This window comes from Doryrhamphus excisus, linkage group LG17 (genome assembly GCF_037039965.1).
Source record: "Doryrhamphus excisus strain RoL-2023G ecotype Guam linkage group LG17, RoL_Dexc_Guam_v1.1, whole genome shotgun sequence".
In the NCBI taxonomy this organism is placed as follows: Eukaryota; Metazoa; Chordata; class Actinopteri; order Syngnathiformes; family Syngnathidae; genus Doryrhamphus; species Doryrhamphus excisus.
In genome coordinates, this window is record NC_136373.1 from 7,343,023 (window position 1) to 7,361,915 (window position 18,893).

Genomic DNA, 18,893 nt, shown 5'->3' on the forward strand with positions numbered 1-18,893 from the left:
GAACTGGATTTATCCATTAACTGGATATGTGTCGGTCTTACATCTGTACATTGTTTTAAGTGTGAAATTGACATGGATTGATCAAAAGTTGCTATATTTCTTATTATGCCACTATATGTGTACTGTGTATGTGTGTAAGTGATCTGTAAGACGGTAGAACTTACCTTTCAGCTGATTCCCAAAGTATAACATCAAACGCATTTTACTTTTAAAAATGCAGTTCCCCTTTAAATACTCAAGAAATTAAAGATTATTGCTTTTTTTTTACAGTGTTCTCAGTATTAGTACGCCATATATTATTGATGAAAAAAATGTTGTCAAAATAATGTTGAGAATAATATCAGCAGTTGATGTTTGCTAAATACAAGGATGAAGAGTCTTGAACCAGTCATGATGTGCTATATATATCACTATATTGACACTTACTATGGTACCCATTATGTCATTGGATGGTCATATCACCTCCTACTTTGGCACGGGACAAAAAATTAAAAAATTCTGAATTCAAAAAACAAAAAAAACCTTGAACTGTATTATGGAAAGCAGGAAGTGAACAAATGTAACAGTTACTGATTGTAAAAGTACCAGATGGAGGGGTAGGATTTAATAAGCTTTGCTTCTTTCTACTCCTTTTGGACATGTGGAACTGTGAACTGATTATGTGATGCATTCAATGGTAATCTGATGCATGTTCAAATGAAATAAAATCATTACCATTACCAATATCGTTGCGGGTTGCCCCACAAAAATTGTATAACGGCCGATGTCAAGCACTCAGTAAACACGGACCTCTGTTACCACTTCATGCACTTTCATACACAGTCAGTCAGTGGTTTCCAGCCAGTAGCTCACGAGCTACCAGTAGCTCCCAACCACTTTTCAAGTAGCCTTCCAAAGAGATTATTCACTTATTATCAGCTCCTATACCCACTAGATTAGGGTGGGTTTTGGCAGTAGTCCGGAAGTCTGTGGGAACTCTTGAAAGTGGGACCAATCACAGCGGAGTGGGTGACAGACCATTTTGGCGGCAAGCACAAATCCAGATTCCGCAAGCAAGGAAACACCAAGTATGCTGGTCAGACCAGCACAACAGAGGAGATTAGAATGTACTCGTTCGCATGCAATGCAACCACACCTATTGTAGTGTGTCTACATCTAACGCTAATAAGCAAGCTGTGTTCAACCCAACAGCTAAACACAATCAACATGTAATTATACAACTGACACACACCCATCAACAATGATCAGAATTTGACCTTTTTACATTTTACCACAAGAAGCCAGAGGGTTTCTTTTCAGTTTTTGTTTAAAAGGAAGTTTTGACAGTATGCTTTGAACTATGCACTTGGTAAAAGTTCAGGTATTTGTGTGGACTGACAAGACAGGTTCCCAAAGTAGCGTGTTGTCATGGGGGTACGTGAATAAGAAAATAATTAGCGCCAAACACTCACAATTACGAGTGCGCCTGACCGCCTCACAGCACAAAGAGACCAGAAAGGCTACAACGTGAAGTTCATTGCTCTGTGTGCATCATATGAGAAATAAGTAAGTTTGATGATTATTTTGAGTGTTTCGTCTTGAACATTACCATCATATTGATGTTCCAATTAATCCCCACATGGCGCAGCAGTGAAAACCTGGCGTTATGAGATGCAATTCACCCGAAAATGGAGGCTTTATTGTTGATTTTTTGTATTTCGGATACTATTAAAAAGAGAGTGATAGTTCTTTTAGAGTTGGGACACCATGGGAGATTCCAGTCAGATAATCATTTTGCCATCTTTATTAAGCAAGTGGATAGGCTTTTTTGGTAATATATGTGTTTACAGAGGAGCGTGGGTTTGTCCAAAGGCCTTTGAAGGTCCAAAAGGTTCTTTGTAGTCGTGTTTAAGTCACACAACGCACACGAATGATGTACGCAAGCAGTATCAAAACTAGCAACCTGGTATCAGTGTTGAGCTAGCTTTTTTTCCAACAATGGTGCATTCATGTACACTTGGAGATTACACAGCCAAACATGCACATGCAGCACAAATCATGTGATATTTACAAAAACAACTACTTGTTGGAAATGATTTTTTTCTCAGCCTAACAGGGCCAAAAAGGCGACTTAAGCAAATTTAAGTTAAGCCAATTTAATGTTCCCTTTTTGTGTGTTCTTCATAACTTAAAGTGGACATGCAGACAGTGCTGTTATTTGAGTCCCTGCATTTGGAAGTCATAATGGAGCTTAAACTTGAATGTTAACTAAAAGAACAGTGTTATTTTGCCGTCTGACAATTTAATAACCTAACACGTACGTTATTATTCTGCCACGCATGTAACTAGTTCTTTTTCTTTTTGTACAATATTATTTTCTAATATTTTTGGGTGACTTTTTTTGGTGGAGGTGAATGACGTGTCTTGCCCAAAGAAACAACAGTAATGACTGGGATGACGAAGCAGAATTGGATCTACTGTACCTTCTGAGCCACCGCCGCCCATAGATTAACCAGTAAATCCAGTTGCAAGCCATATTTTAATTGACGTGTCAGGTGCACAATTGGCTACTGATTGTCTGATTATAATTAAAAGGACCGCCGATGTTGTTGTCAAATTGTATCTTCTATAGATATAATATAAAATATTTCAAAAATATAATTTTGTTATATAAAATATTAATATGTTATATTAATATTATTGTCAATTAAAATTAATTGTCAAAAACCTTTGACAATTAATTAACAAACGTTATTCTCAGTGATGATTTTAAGTGATTGATTAAAAGTGATGTGATTAAAAATAAGTAAATAAATAACTACATTAAACATCACGGGCCACATGATGGATCATAATTTTGATTTTTTGCAAGTCAAGGTGGAGTCATATGCGGGCATGGCAATTGATTGACAGCTTTTACAGGCTCCTCCAGTAATATAAAATGATCCTTCCACCATCATTAGTGATACATCTCAGCCTTGACTGGATCACCTGAATCATGCCTTCCCTTAAACTCAGCTCAACACTGTGTGAGTATTCTATTCTATTCTAGTATATATCTAATTAAAATATTAAAATTACCTTTTATTGTTTTTCTCTTCTTCGTCTATTTCCAGTACTCATAGCAACATGCTTCCTCTTCAAAACAGGTGACTATCAAAGCTAATGTTTGTTTTTGTGGGACGGGCATATTTTATTTGGGTGAATAAAAGTGATTTGGAGAGATAACACTAGTATTAAATATAACACTAATTTGCCACAAATTTAGGATGTCATGTTAAAAAGATGGTTTGATAATAATAATAATATTATTCATAATAATAGATTGTCCTTGAACCTAAGTAAAACTAATGCTGTTTGGTAACAGCAGAAAGGACACGTCCCAGCAAATACAAATAGACGGTGTAGACATTGAAAGGGTGAACTGGAAGCCTCATATTACAAATATACAACATAAGGTAACGAGAAACATTTCAATATTGATCAAAGCAAAATTTGTTTTCAATCAGAAATCACTCCACACTCTTTATTGCTCTCTGGTTCTACCATATCTTACTTATTGTGTGGAAATATGGGCTAATAACTATAAAAGCAATCTTCACTCGCTAAATGTACTGCAAAAAAGGTCAGTAAGGATAATTCATAATGCCGCCTACAGAGAACATACTAACTCCTTATTTCTAAAATCACAAATACTTAAACTTGCTGATATAGTTCATCTTCAAACAGCTAAAATAATGCATAAGGCTAAAAATAACCAATTCCCTAAAAATGTCATCCAATACTTCTCTACAAGAGAGGAGAAATATGATCTCAGGGAAGAACTACATTTGAAACACTTATATGCTAGGACTACGCTAAAAAGCCATAGCATTTCAGTATGTGGAATCAAACTATGGAATGGATTGAGTAAGGAACTCAAACAATGCACAACGATGAGCCAATTCAAGAAACAATACAAGCAGTTGATGTTTGCTAAATACAAGGATGAAGAGTCCTAATAATTGAATTTCTGTGTATGTGGTTGGGCAAAGTTAGGAAACCCCTTATTAGATGTATATAGGCATTTTTGTTTTGTTCCATCATTTAAATTGGTTTCTACAGTTCTGCCAACAAAGCGTGTGACCACCTGTGACAGCCTTGGGAACGTGCATTTCCTCAAGTGTGGTAAGACTTCTCAATCTTTTTGACAAATTAATTTGAACTGGATGAATCACCTCATGGACTCTAATGTCGTAGACCAGGCCAACTGTTAAAATGTGGCTGTAGGATACATGCATAGAAGTGCACTCCTTCTGGATCAATAATCTCTCTGCACGTGACAGATTCTGGAGTGATCAGCGTCCAGGGTGGTTTGTATGGCCGCACAGACCCAGAAATCTGCAGTGAGGGCCGACCTCCACAGCAGCTTGCTGACACGGAGTGCTCTCAGGAGGGCGCTGTGGACGTCCTCAAGATGAGGTATTCATTATTTTCAAGTATCTTCAATAGCATAGCACCAATAGCACCAGGTACAGCAGTGGATGTGCATCAGGGCCAGCAAGTACTCCACTGCTGGCCTAAACACGATCAAAAGTTGTATATTTACCTTCCACAAAGCTAGTAAAAGTAAAGTAAAACTACTCACCTGTTCAGTTCTTAACAGTATCATATTACATTTTACTGAGCAGCCACACTCTTTCAGTTCTATAGTTATCATCACAAAATATGGGTTGTCTCCTCGTTATTATCCACGTTATTCTATTCCATCACAATCTTTTATGATTATGTCTGCAGATGTAATGGCAAGAAAAGATGTGAACTGAACGTCGATGTTTTCCGTACTTCTGATCCCTGCGTTGGCATCTTTAAATATTTAGAAACCAACTTCACTTGTGGGCCACCCAAATTCTGTACGTATGAAAAGTACCGCATGTATGTTGTAAACAATGTCATGATCGCTAACATGTTTTATTTGGTTTGATCAGTTCATGTCTTGGCATGCGAGGACTCTTTGGCACATTTATCATGTGGTAAGATTGACTCACTGGTGTGGTTTATATAGATTTGATTCTAATATTCTTGAGTACTTATTTGGATGTTGTGCCCCCACCTACCGTTTCAATCCTGCTTACATCACAATTGTCTCTTGTTTTTAGCAGAAGAAGAACAAGTCATAGTTGTCAAAAATGCCATATATGGACGCACTGACCAGAGGACATGCATATTCGAAAGGCCGCCATCTCAGGTCCAAAATGACGAATGCAAAAGCAAAGTCAAGTCAACCGTTGCAAACAGGTATGATTGCACTCTTGGGGAAATAATCACGTATCGCATTTTGAAATAATTTAGTCCACATGCAGTGGGGATAGGAATAGATATGCCACAATTAGCATAATGTAGATTGATTACCTCATTCTCGTTTGAATATTCTAGACAGCACATGTAACAGGTATTCATTTCCTCACGAGGGTCGCCGGATTTGCTGGAGCCTATCCCAGCTGTCTTGGGGCGAGAGGCGGGGTACACCCTGGACTGGTGGCCATCCAATCACAGGGCACATATAGACAAACAACCATTCACACTCACATTCATACCTATGGACAATTTGGAGTCGCCAATTAACCTAGCATGTTTTTTGGAATGTGGGAGGAAACCGGAGTACCAGGAGAAAACCCACGCATGCACGGGGAGAACATGCAAACTCCACACAGAGATGCCCGAGGGTGGACTCGAACTCGGGTCTCCTAGCTGTGTGGCTTGCGCGCTAACCACTCGTCAACCGTGCTATTTTCATTCATGTTTAAATTGAATGGTGAATATTTGTCATTCGTGTCTGTAACATAAACTTATTTGCTAATATCCTGTAAGCCATCGTTTCCCATTTGTCCAACAGTTGCAATGGGGAAAAGAGCTGCACCATCAGAGCAAACAACGCGAACTTTGGAGAGCCCTGTGGGGGAACCTACAAGTACCTGAAAATTATTTACACCTGTGAATGTAAGTACTTAATAGCCTAGTTAGCATCTCTCAGTTTATATTTAAATTGCACTATGACCCGGGACAGGGAACCTATTTCCTTCGTTTTTTATCAGATTTTATTGAAATCATCAGAGGTCCTTAGTAAATAATATGATGCAATGATTTTCTGTTTTGTGGATTTAATATAATTTGAAAATGTAATTGGATTAACAGACATTTCATCTAAAATCTAATTTAAAAGTTATCACTGACATGAATGTTTTGTGAGCGCCAGGTGATGTAACACTGCAAACAATAAGCCAGTTTTGAGTGCACAAAACCTGCATTTTGTCAGGTTGTTAGTCAGCATGTTCCGAAAGCGTGGCTGTGTTCGAAGCCGCATACTAACTACTACATACCCCCATGCCCATATTACCACACTCCAGACTGCAAACTGAGACAACTCAGACAGTATTCAAAACGTTTACACTACAGCAGGGGTGGGCAAATATTTTGACTCGTGGGCCGCATTGAGTTAACAAAATTGTCCAGGGGGCCAGAACAAGTATTTAACACACACACACATTTTCCTTGAATGATTTGTCTAATTGTAGCTGTATGTTCTCATGTCGCTTTTTTCAGGTGCACTTTAAACATCAAACTATGTCACTAAATTTTACATTAAAAAAAAAAATGACTAAATAAGACATGTTGCCAGTTTGTATGTTAAAAGTTGAAATACTGGAAAAGCAACTGGCGGGCCGGATTCAAACACTTGGTGGGCCGCATGTGGCCCCCGGGCCGTAGTTTGCCCACCACTGCACTACAGCGTACTACATGATAACCCACAATGCATTGCGCTCCTACCCGAGCCGAAATCGACAGGCTGAAGCTGATTTCACTTTATTTTCACTGATTTTCTCTTTAAATGAATCACTTTATTGAGATTTTTTAAAATCAGGCGAGAAAGTGGCCGTTTAGTTCTCGAGTGTGCCATTTATTTGTCCAAATACCAACCGTTTACAATTTCGTTCGGATGAATTTGGCAAAATTTAAGCTAGCTGAAATGAGCAACGCACTTCAGGTTATTTTCACAACATAAAAAAACCCTTTACTTTTGTCATAAAAAAAAATCATAGTGATAAATCACTGCTTTTACTTTGAAAACAAGACGCGAACCAACTCGCTATATAGCCTGCTTGACATCGCTGTTTGGTCCATCCTGCTGCTCAATGTTCTGCCAACTTTTTTTCCGCGGTGACGTCACTTCGCTGGGTAATTTGAGTGTGAGTAGTAAGCTGACGATACATACTCAACATTTTTGGCGAATGCAGTATGCATCCGAAAACTTCTGGCATAGTAAAAAATCACATACTGCCAGTGTAGACACACTACATACTCAAAAAGTTAGTATGAGTACTAGGTAAGTATGCGGTTTCGAACACAGCCTGTGTCATACATTTAATGCATTGTCTTGTTTGTACATTCATATTGGTTTCCACAGTTGCTTCTCCAGTGCAGCGTGCAACCACTTGTGACAGCCTTGGGAATGTCCATCGCCTTAAGTGTGGTAAGACTTCAGTCTTCTTCACAAATGTATTTAACTGTAAAACCATTATTTGTTTATGATTTTTGTAATGTTATGTTTAACAACTTAGTCACGTACTGTGTCTTTATACTGCCAAAACAGATTAAGTCTGGTATGCTCCTGTGTTTTAAACTGTACTACAGTTATAATATAAAGGCTGGACTCAATAGCGTTGCATTTATATACAGTATAGAGGTCCACGACTTCTTATGTATCAATAACGTCTGTCTCGGCCTGTGACAGCTTCTGGAGTGATCAGCATCCGGGAGGGTTTGTACGGCCGCACAGATCCAGAAATCTGCAGTGAGGGTCGACCTCCGCAGCAGCTTGCCGACACGGAGTGCTCTCAGGAGGGCGCCGTGGATGTCCTCAAGACTAGGTATTCCTTGCACTTGTTTGGAAAGCATAATTAGTCAAATGAACATGAATGAATGAATATAATATAATTACTGAACATGGAAATTGGATCATATCGAATATACTAACTGAACAAATTGTTAGTAATTTTTGTAAAATGGAGAATGGGGATGATTAAATAGGCTTTGCTTCTTCCGAATTTTGTTAATTCTGAGTTCGTAGTACACAGACAGTGGAAACGGTAAACTGCATTGATTGGCCGCAACGTGAGGTACACTTGCACAGTAGCACAAAAGTGGCATCAAGCATGTATGGCTAACATAAGTGTGCTGAAATATTCCAAAATTTCCAAAGTTTGCCATGTTTGCATCGATCACCAACTCCAGACAGCTCTTACGTTTACACTTGTAAACACAAAAAAATGTACAAATTTTTTTACTTGTAAACACAAAAATAATGAAAGAATAAAGTAATCAAATAAAGGATCACTTACACACATACACAGTACACAATGACTGCGTTTCACACCCATGTGTTGAGGAAGCGCCTTTGTATTTCTTCTGCTTTAACACACATTTGTTCTCATTTTGTCTGCAGATGTAATGGCAAGAAGAGATGTGAACTGAACGTCGATGTTTTCCGAACTTCTGATCCCTGCGTTGGCATCTTTAAATATTTGGACACCAACTTCACCTGCTTGCCACCGAAGACCTGTATGTGCGGAAACTACAGCCACGTATGTCGTATACTACAATGTGGATCACATGATCGCTAACATGTTTGATTTGGTTTGATCAGTTCATGTCTTGGCATGTGAGGACTCTTTGGCACATTTGTCTTGTGGTAAGTTATTTTTATGGTTTATTTAGATGTCATAAAAAATAAAATGAATTTCTAATGAGTTATGTTATTAGATATGACTCTAATTTGCTTTGCTACCTAAAACACAAAGCTAATTTTATGCGGGTAGTTTAACATACATGTACGTACATTAATCTGCATGCGGGCTGCACAGTGGATGTGTGGTTAGCGTGCAGGCCTCACAGCTAGGAGACCCAAGTTCAATTCCACCCTCAGCCATCTCTGGGTGGAGTTTGCATGTTCTCCCCGTGCATGCGTGGGTTTTCCTCCCACATTCCAAAAACATGCTAGGTTAATTGGCAACCGGTCCAGGTTGTACCCCGTCTCTCTCGCCCAAAGACAGCTGGGATAGGCTCCAGCACCCCATCGCGCGACCCTCGTGAGGATAAGCGGTAGAAAATGAATGAATGAGCATATTTAATGCACACAATGTGGCATGCCCCCATCCTCCAATTTGTATGTGGCCCTTGGTGGACACCCATGTTTGTTTTCTATACCTTGCCATCCTGGTTAAATCACAATTGTTTCTCTTTTTTGTCAGAGGAGGGTTACGTCATAGGTGTCCACTGGGCCGTCTTTGGACGCAGTGACCAGACCACGTGCATATTTGAAAGACCTCCATCTCAGGTCCAAAACGATGAATGCAGAGGCGACGTTAAATCAATCGTCGCAAACAGGTATGATTGCACACTTGGGGAGGAAACCACACATAAATAAAATAGTAACACAATAAAGTGGAACCTTGGTTAACATCCGCCTTGGTTAGCATGCTTTTTGTTTCAGGTTAGCTTACAATATGCTGTGCATTTCATCATGATGCATTGCAAGGGTCCATCCAAAATGGCAACATGAACCTTAATCAGTTCATGCTCAATGACTCGGTGGGACAACTCTAGTTTGAGGTGTTAGTACAGGATCCAAAGTTCCTCTAAAAATAGAGGCATGACAATCAAAGAACAGTTTTGCTCTTGTGGTCCGAAATGACAGTCCCCTTTAAAGCACATTCAGAGGTAGAAAAAAAGATGCTGGGATGCCCATAATACTCTACATCAGGGTTATCAAACTCGCGGCCCGCGGGCCAAATGCGAGTCGCTAGTTTGAGGCCCCCACCTTGATACCAAAGTTTAATGTTGAAATGACAGCTTAAAGCTGTGTGCACACCGGACACAATTAACATGATTTTGCCCCGCCCATACTGTTAGCCTACCCTGTTACCCCGCCCTGTTTTGCTTTGGATTAGCAATGAAGCTAAAGGTTTATGACGCTGGGTACAAATAAATGCAGGAAATGATTTGGAATAAAACGGAAAATACACGTCAAGATAAAGCATCTCATCAAACATGTTGTTAAAGTTACGACGCTGCTTCCTGACGGAACTGAGTACGATGCTAACTTGCTACGATGCTACGATGCTAACTTGCTAACTAATTGGGTAAAATTATTACGTTTCATTAATGTTCCTGTTTAAGGTTAAATAACTGTTAATACTGTACATTTGAATCTGAAAAAAATAATTTCTCTACCAACTGTATGTGGTTTCTTACGTTTCTCTTATTTGCTGTTTTATTATTATTTTACTTATTTATTACTGATTAATTGATTTATTGTCTTTATTCTTAATTTGTTTTTTTTTTTTATCTTATTTTGTATATAGAAAAATAAAAATTAAGATATTTGTGAACAGTGCAATGTTTTATCAGATAATTTGGTGTGAAAACCGGAACCAAAGTACTGAAAAAGTGTAGGGTATAGCAGAAGCAATTGAAGATAGTTTTTTATTGATTTTTTTTCCAGTTTTTAATAAATGCGTTTTGGGAGTTTTTTTGAAAACCTGATGCGCCGGCTTCCCCCAGAACCTAGCTCAGGTGGCCCCCAGGTAAATTGAGTTTGAGACCCCTGCTCTACATGCGGCTACTGCCATCTTATGGAGTTCATACAAAACTACATCAGGAGGTTGCTTGGAGCAACAGTCATTAAACATAAACATTTGTGATCATGAGTTCAGATTATGTTGCAATCATAATACAGTTTATTAGATTATACACTGTCCACATAGCATGCTATGTATAAAATATACTTTTTATATTAATACAAATGTATTATGTATCATTGCATGGTCATATCACCTCGTACTTCGGTATGAGGTGCATTATTAAAAAAAAAACCTGTATTATGGAAAGCAGGAAGTGAACAAATGTAACAGTTACTGATTGTAAAAGTACCAGATGGAGGGGTAGGATTTAATAAGCTTTGCTTCTTCCTACTCCTTTTGGACATGTGGAACTGTGAACTGATTATGTGATGCACTCAATTGGAATCTGATGCATGTTCAAATGAATTAAAACCATTACCATTACCATTACCAAATACACAATGAGGATTCTTCTAAAATGGCCCCTAAGGAAGTCACTTTATTCAGTGTGGTCATTTTCTTTTCCAACAAACGTATTGCTGCTATTTTGCAAGCCAGGTCACACATTTGTAACACAATTACGACAAAGATTGTCGTATATTTTGCCGAAAATTTGTTCTGTTCCTGTACAATAACATTTCCTATTTGTTTAACAGTTGCAATGGGGAAAAAAGCTGCACCATCAGAGCGAGCAATGCTATCTTTGGAGACCCCTGTGGGGGAACCTACAAGTACCTGAGGATTACGTACGTGTGTAAACGTAAGTAGGAAGCTGCCTAATTGGTTTTATATATGTGGTGTAAATGTATCATGGATAAAGTGTTAGTGTTTACGTTTTCACCATAATTTTCAATTAACCTTTTATCATTATCAGTTTTTATAGTTTTTAGTCAATAATATGATGCAGTGATTGTTTTATTATTGTATATAAAGAGCTTTTGTAGGTTCATTAATGTAGTTCATCTGAAATTGTATTATTTCAACACAATTTTCACTTTAGGACCTGAATTATGTGTGTACACATATGTAAATAAATAAAAAAAAAAACCCTAAAAGACATATGAATACGTTGTTGTGTTGGGGCGTGCCCCACAGAAACAAAGCAACCGTATGACTGAGAAGAGGTCTGACTCTCTTTGTAGTTGAATATGTGTCCGACGTGTATGAAGCATGTAGGTTCATAAATACTCCAAATAATAACAACAAAAATTAACAATGTATTTATGTGTTTTTTGCAGATTCATGGAATTAACCCAACATTGCTCAGTGAACATAACGGGATGTTTGTTACTGAGGTCAGTGTACAACGATGCATTTTTGATGGTGGAGTTTTTCTTGACTTTTACTTATCGAATATGCTTTATTCTTATCTCTGTTATATTTACGATTTATTTTTACAATGCAACAGACAAGGAAAAAATACCTAAATAGACTAGATAGACTAGATATTCTTATGAAAAATGATTCATCGATAAGGTTAATGCAGTTATTGATTTTATTCAGTATTCAGTCGAAAAAAAAACAATTAAGGGGCACTAATGGGCACCTCCATTAATTTATTTTTTTCCCTATGTATTCTCAGTGCTGCAATAATCACCTTTAGTTAAGACTACCAAATGATGGTTACATTAGGGGTCGCTAGACCACCTCCAGGGCCCCATTGGTCTTGGTCTAACTCCCTTGGTCTAACCCGCTGGAGGGTCAGTTTGCCTGAGGTGTCTGCGCTAGCTATGGTGGGCGATTCTCTTTCCCATCAGACCCCGCCTCCTCACGATACTCGGCTGCAAACTTGTTCAACTCTGGTATTTTCTGTGAAGAAAGGCGAAATTTAAATAAAAATATAAATCCCCCATTTACATTGTATTCATGTGTGTTGATGGAACTAGCAATACAGTAAGTATGCGAAATCAATGCAAAGTTTCAGTCGTGTTTTAAATCAGCAAAATACGGTACATATTATCATCATTGTACATGTTAATGCATGATCACAACATGTATGTCAAACGATGCAATGTTGTTTGGGTTTTTTTTAGAGGGCTTCATTGTCTAAATAAGTGTGTCCAAATTATGTGCATTGTTAGCTAGCTCATATTAACTCATTTTGTCGCGTTATAATGCACAGAAAAAGGAAAGAAATATGTGTTCATGTTTCACATAAGGATTGTGAATAATGAGCTAAATTACAAAAAAAAGTGCAGTTCCCCTTTAAGGCCCACCCATTTCCAGTTAAACTACCACTTCCAGATTATGCCCCGTCCAGTCCAAGTACAGATATGGTTACAGACAGATACAATAATTCATTTTAATTAAAGGGGAGCAATTATGCTAATTTTTCGGCCCTTTGTGGAGTCCTATAGAGCAGCTACATACAATAACCAGCACAGAATGCTTTCTAGATCAGTTTTCCAAAGTGTGTACTGCAGGTGGGCCATGAGAAGTTAAAAATATGATTCATATTTGCAAATATTTTTATTGCAAAATATATATTGCCCGATAAAAAATATAGGCCTAAGTAATAACCTATTGAGTGTTATTGACCTGTCACAATATTATAGGTACCTTATACAGTTTATGATTGGAACGTAGCTCTCTGGTCGTCATGCCAGTTTTGAATGCGGTTATGAAAAGTATGAGAATTAATTCTGTCTTGTGTGTACACCACAGATTAAAAGTTTGGGTTTTCTTTTATCCCCCTGCTTTCATTTCAATCCTGAATCTTAATAATAATAATGATTATTATTATTATTATGCTCATTTTTATAATAATATTATTAATATTATTATTATTATTATTAAGTTAAGTGCTCTGAGAAGGCAGCATTTCGTCTATGTACTCTTTATAGGACAAAGGTGGGCCGCAGACATTTTTTAGATTTTCAAGTGGGCCCTGAGTTGGTCAGGTTTGGGAATCCCTATTCTAGATCTTCCAGAAACTGTACCTATTCCAGCTGTATTTCTTTGAAAGCGCACTCCTGTGATTGGTCACACTCCCAAGCATTCCCAAAGAGGTCCGGACTACTGCCGAACCCCCCCACTTCCTCTTCCCTTTTTCTCTTTGGCAGCTCAATACACAGCTCTCACCTAAAGACTTCCATTTCTTCCAAAAATCTATCACCATTTTCCTGTCCTTAACACCAAACCTGTTCATCACCTCCGAAACTTCTCCTGATTAACACTAATGTCTTGGCCCCCCCTTGTCAGACAAGTTATATTTGTTCACAGGGGCAACCATGGACGCCGTGACCGGACCCCATGCACATACAAAAGACCTCCAAGTCAGGTCCAAAACATTGAATGCCTGAGCCCTTCGACACTTGTTGCCAACAGGTACTGTATGGTTTCACACCTGGGGAACAAAGCACAAATTACAGAATATCATCCACATTTAGAAGAGGTAGGGGATAAACACTTATGATACTGCAAATGTAGCTGTGGTTTATACAAAACTACATCAGGTTGCCTACAGCCACAGCTGTGAAGGCACCTTGATGGTTATTTGCTTTTGTAGACTACACCCTGTGCATCTTTGTGATTCTTTGAATAGAGGTGTTAATTTTATAGGAACTGAGATTGATTAAAATTATGAAGTGGCAAAAGGACACATTCACCATTTTTGCTCAAAATAAATCCTGTTATGTAAGAATAATAGTAATAGTAATAATAGTAGTCATCAGTAATCATTTATTTGCAGGCAAAACACAAGGCCAACCAACGTACAAGCAGTCAAACAAGCCATTTTGTAAGCCAGATTATACGTTTACAACAAAATTACCAGATTGTAAGATATATTTTTGCCAAAATGTGCTCATTTCTTGTAAGCCAACATTTCCTCTTTGTTCAACAGTTGCAATGGAAAAAACAGCTGCACCATCACAGCAAGCAGTGGGGTCTTCGGAAACCCTTGTGTGGGCACTTACAAGTACTTGGAGGTTGCTTACACCTGCGAATGTAAGTAGATGGTTGCCTATACTAGCATTTAGCATCTGTAGGCTAGATTTAGACTAGTGCTCAGCATGAATGTACCACATATACTACAATGTTCTTTAGAGGTGTTCTTTCTTACATTTATATTTTATTCTATTTGTTCAGTCATACCTGTGTCATAAATTTAAGAAAACTACTAAAAAAAGGGTAAATTTATTTATGCTTTTTGCAGATCCAGGGGCTTGATTCCATAGTTCAATTTGTTACCGAGTCCAGCACTCCAACATACAAGCACTAAAAATGTCACTAAGCTTCACTTGAATTTTATATTCTCTTTAATGAATTCATTTTGGCGGCACAGCGGTTGAGTGGTTCGCGCACAGACCTCACAGCTAGGAGACCAGGGTTCAATTCCACCCTCAGCCATCTCTGTGTGAAGTTTGCATGTTCTCCCCGTGCATGCGTGGGTTTTTCTCCGGGTACTTCGGTTTCCTCCCACATTCCAAAAACACGCTAGGTTAATTAGCAACGCCAAATTGTCCATAGGTATGAATGTGACTGTGAATGGTTGTTTGTCTATATGTGCCCTGTGATTGGCTGGGGAGTCCAGGGTCCAGGGTCTCTCGCCCAAAGACAGCTGGGATAGTCTCCAGCACCCCTGCGACCCTCGTGAGGAAAAAGCGGTAAAAAATGAATGAATGAATTTTTTTATTTAGAGGCAAATGTATTCTTAATGTTGTGATATTCATTCTGAATGAAAACTACCAAATGACTGTTAAGTTAGGGATGTCTTCGGAGAGGTCCGTCTTAGATGGGTAGACCACCTTCAGGTTCCCATCCTGGTCGACCGTTCGAACCTGCTGGATGGTCAGTTCACAGGCTACGTCTGCACTTGCTTCCTGGTCCGGTGGTGCAATATCCCCCTCCTCACTGGACTCCGCCTCGTCCCGGTGCTCGGCTGTAAACTTGTTCAACTCGGCCATTTTCTGTGAGGGGAGAGGTACAGTGGAACCTTGGTTAGTGTCATTAATTCATTCCAACTCAGTCCAACTCGAAGCGAAATGTGTGCAAAACAAAACGATTTGATGAATCTTACACCAGCTCAATTCATTCCAATTCTTCTGGGGAACAATTCGAGTCATAAACTTTGAGATCAACAAGCTTCACAACTATGGAGATAACGCTGTATTGGTGGTAAAAAAGTAAGAGAGAAACCTTACTGCAATCAGAGTGTTCATTACATCTTTACAGATCTGCAGGCTGCTTGCACTCGTCACCTCCAAGAATAACTCTTTGGTTGTCCTCTTGATCTGTTAAGGATACACAAATATCTGAGGTGGGTTCTGCTGAAATTCCTGTAGATGCAACCAAGAATAGAAATCACACACCTTGGTTTTCTCACTGTTTGTGATAGGCGGGAATGAGATGACATGTCCCTCTGCGTCCACTAAGCAGGGATACAGCGCTTTTCCTTGCAGGAGCTGCAGGTATCTATAAGAACAAGGTAAGTATGCAATAAATACTGAGAGTTGTGTAGCACAAGCACCCAATAATAAGTCTATCTTGACACTTGACTTGAAGCCATGTACCACATTTAAAAAACAAAGCTTGTTATCCTGGAGATCAGATGGGGACATCCCTACTATTGACAGATCTCTATTTAAAATTGTAAACAAAATAGAGCAATAAGGCAACATTAATTATTGTGTGACTGACTTGTGGAGGCCAGTGACATTCTGTCTTTTCTTCTGCTTCCTCAGCTCGTTAGCCTCCAGTTGAAGATGTCTTATCAGCTCCACGGCCGTCATCTCCTTCCGACCAAGCGGCACAATCTTGGCAGGACATACAGTAAAGAGAGCATGTATTCAGAGGGAATTCTTTTTTTTTCTTCTTAATGTATTTCAGACATGCATACTATGTTACATTAATGTATCTCACATATACACTTACAATACACTACACTTACAATATCTATTTATATACTTAAATATATATATATACACACACACACACACACATACATATATATGCAGCATACAGACATTCATACATATACATACACGCACATATACATATATATATACATACATATATACACACACACATATATATATATACACACACACACACACATGTATATACATATATACCCACATATATATACACACATATATGTATATACACACACATATATATATGTATGTATACACACACACACATATATATGTATATACACACACATGTATATACACATATATATGTAATATACACACACATATACATATATACACACACATATGTATATATATGTGTATATACACACATATATATACACGCATATATATGTATGTATATACACACATAGTATATATACACACATATATGTATATACACACACACACATATGTGTATACACACACATATATACGTATATATATACACACACACACACACAGACATACATACACAACACCTCATTACTACACATGCCTGAAAAGGAGCAGGAAGAAGCAAAGCTTATTAAATCCTACCCCTTCTCCATGCCAGAGCAGTTACCAATTCAATAAGTGATATTTTTTCCACACACATAATCACAGAATCTTACATAAGACCATACAACAAAAGAAGAGTGGGAACATCGGACACCCCAGCAAAACCCCAGGACATTGCCGTAGAACACCACCAACCCCGCCAGCCAACCCCCCTGGCCCCGACCCCCCTAGGCCCTGAGTGCACCCACCTAGTGCCCAGCACCCCAGCAGTCCCCACTGCCCTCCAATAAGAAGCCATTTTTGTTTTGAATTAACTATATAAGGAGGTGAATCTGAATCTCATGAGAGTTGGATAGATGTCATGTGAGCCTACCTTTAGCTGTGTGGGAGGTTGGGCCTCATACACCAGAGGACCTTTGAGAAGCTGCACATCATGAGTAGCAATGGTGGCAATGGTCCTCTTCTCGCATATTTCCTCATGGAGTTTTGTCTTGATGGGTGGGGGAAAGTAGTGTTAGAAGTCATGTGAAAAGTTTGGACACCTCCACTATCTCCGCTACGTACCTGAGCAATCAGAAACCTCTTGAGAGCGTTCCCAGGTTTGAGGTTCATGCCTCGGACCACACAGCACACCAAGTAAGGCCGCACATCCTTCACCTCTGTGCTTACTCTGACATTGAGCGTGTCGGGAGCATCAGAAACACGGAGAACCCTCACCACCATCTTGTTCACTTCTTCCACCTCATCATCATCTTCCTCTTCGTCCTTATTCTTCTTCTTTTTCTTCTGCTGCTGTTGTTGCCTCTTCTTCTTGTCAGAGCTGCGCCCTCCATCCACGTCACCGCTGTCCTCACCATGCCTCCCTTTTCCTCTGAGGTAGTCCAGAATGGACTTGGTCTGGCAGCCGTTCATCATCTTCTCCAGGCGCTTGTCGTTCAGCTTGTTGCCCTTGAAGTTTATCTCCTTCAGCTTAGGGCAGTCACTCAGAGTAAATGGGACCTCGCTCAGCTTGTTGTTGGAGAGATCCAGAACCTGTAAGGATGGGCATGAGCAGAACAAAATCTTTGATTTTATGATTTGGTTCCAAATATGTTACAACTTTATTCTCGTAAAATGCACATTTAGCATTGCACAGTGAGTCTACCTTTAGAGCAGGTAGCCTGTAAATATCTCTGCTCAGCTCAACGATGGCGTTATCCGAGGCGACCAGGGTGCAAAGCAGATCCAAGCGCTCAGAGCAGAGATCCTCAGGGAAGCCAGAGATGCGGTTCTTTGAGATGTTAATGGTGGACAGTTTGGTGCACTGGCTCAACCCATTCGGGAGAGCCTCCATGCTATTGCAGCTCACATTCAATGTGGTCAGCTCTTGTAGCCGGGTGACTCCTTCTGGCAAAACCTTCAGGTTGTTAACCGAAACGTCCAGAACTTTTAGGGACTTGAGGCTGCCGATGACATCCGGTATGCAGTCCAGTTTGTTTCTGCACAGGATGAGACTTTGAAGGTTGCTCAGATGCTGGATGTCGTCGTGGAGCTTTGTCAAACTCGGACACTGGCTAACTTCCAAATAATTGAGCAGCTTGAGGGAATAAATGGCAGGCGTGAGACCCCCATGTGTGGAAATCTTCTTGTCGGCTGCTGCGCCTTGCAACACCAACTCTCGTCTCTTTTCTGTCGCTACTTTCTCTACTTCTGGCCATGTTTTCATCTCGTCCATGTTGCCGAATCTCAGAATTCCACGACTTCCGTTTAGATGCCTTCAAAAGAAAATACAGTACACGGGGATAGAGAGCCACTGTTTATGTTTACCCTGAAAAAGAGAAACACAGAGCTGTTGCTCTGT

At 39.3% G+C, this 18,893-nt stretch overlaps 2 protein-coding genes across 3 annotated transcripts; one reads left to right on the forward strand and one right to left on the reverse strand.

Annotated features, from left to right (window-relative positions):
* The first annotated feature begins 1,498 nt into the window (after nt 1-1,498).
* Nucleotides 1,499-12,482, forward strand: LOC131137034 (rhamnose-binding lectin-like). 2 transcript variants are annotated; one of them, XM_058084520.2, is made up of 16 exons: nt 1,499-1,545; nt 2,902-3,008; nt 3,096-3,128; nt 4,084-4,146; nt 4,305-4,440; nt 4,756-4,871; nt 4,947-4,991; nt 5,118-5,256; nt 5,855-5,958; nt 7,424-7,489; nt 7,751-7,886; nt 8,462-8,577; nt 8,663-8,707; nt 9,267-9,402; nt 11,294-11,397; nt 11,876-12,482. In XM_058084520.2, exons 2-16 carry the CDS (start codon nt 2,978-2,980, stop codon nt 11,887-11,889), a joined length of 1,284 nt encoding a protein of 427 aa, XP_057940503.2. In that variant the 5' UTR covers nt 1,499-1,545; nt 2,902-2,977; the 3' UTR covers nt 11,890-12,482. The 2 variants fall into 2 exon arrangements, with proteins under 2 accessions (XP_057940503.2, XP_057940504.2); XM_058084521.2 differs by having other exon boundaries at nt 1,500-1,545; nt 5,121-5,256.
* Nucleotides 12,483-14,849: 2,367 nt separating this feature from the next.
* On the reverse strand, nt 14,850-18,801 carry lrrc47 (leucine rich repeat containing 47). The gene is made up of 7 exons (XM_058084946.2): nt 18,198-18,801; nt 17,618-18,085; nt 17,427-17,543; nt 16,278-16,393; nt 15,950-16,052; nt 15,782-15,871; nt 14,850-15,547 (listed from the first exon to the last, which is right to left on the reverse strand). The coding sequence occupies exons 1-7, from the start codon at nt 18,765-18,767 to the stop codon at nt 15,323-15,325; spliced, it is 1,689 nt and encodes a 562-aa protein (XP_057940929.2). The 5' UTR covers nt 18,768-18,801; the 3' UTR covers nt 14,850-15,322.
* Nucleotides 18,802-18,893: the final 92 nt, after the last annotated feature.

Excerpts from the sequence above, each read along its gene's own strand:
- LOC131137034 (XM_058084520.2), top strand. The coding sequence starts at position 2,978 with ATGCCTTCCCTTAAACTCAGCTCAACACTGT. Across the intron at positions 4,147-4,304 it reads CGTGCATTTCCTCAAGTGTG|ATTCTGGAGTGATCAGCGTC; the intron begins GTAAGACTTCTC and ends TGCACGTGACAG. Across the intron at positions 5,257-5,854 it reads AAGTCAACCGTTGCAAACAG|TTGCAATGGGGAAAAGAGCT; the intron begins GTATGATTGCAC and ends TTTGTCCAACAG.
- lrrc47 (XM_058084946.2), bottom strand. The coding sequence starts at position 18,767 with ATGGACGAGATGAAAACATGGCCAGAAGTAGAGAAAGTAGCGACAGAA. Across the intron at positions 18,086-18,197 it reads ACAGGCTACCTGCTCTAAAG|GTTCTGGATCTCTCCAACAA; the intron begins GTAGACTCACTG and ends CCATCCTTACAG. Across the intron at positions 15,548-15,781 it reads TAATGAACACTCTGATTGCA|AAAATGGCCGAGTTGAACAA; the intron begins GTAAGGTTTCTC and ends CTCCCCTCACAG.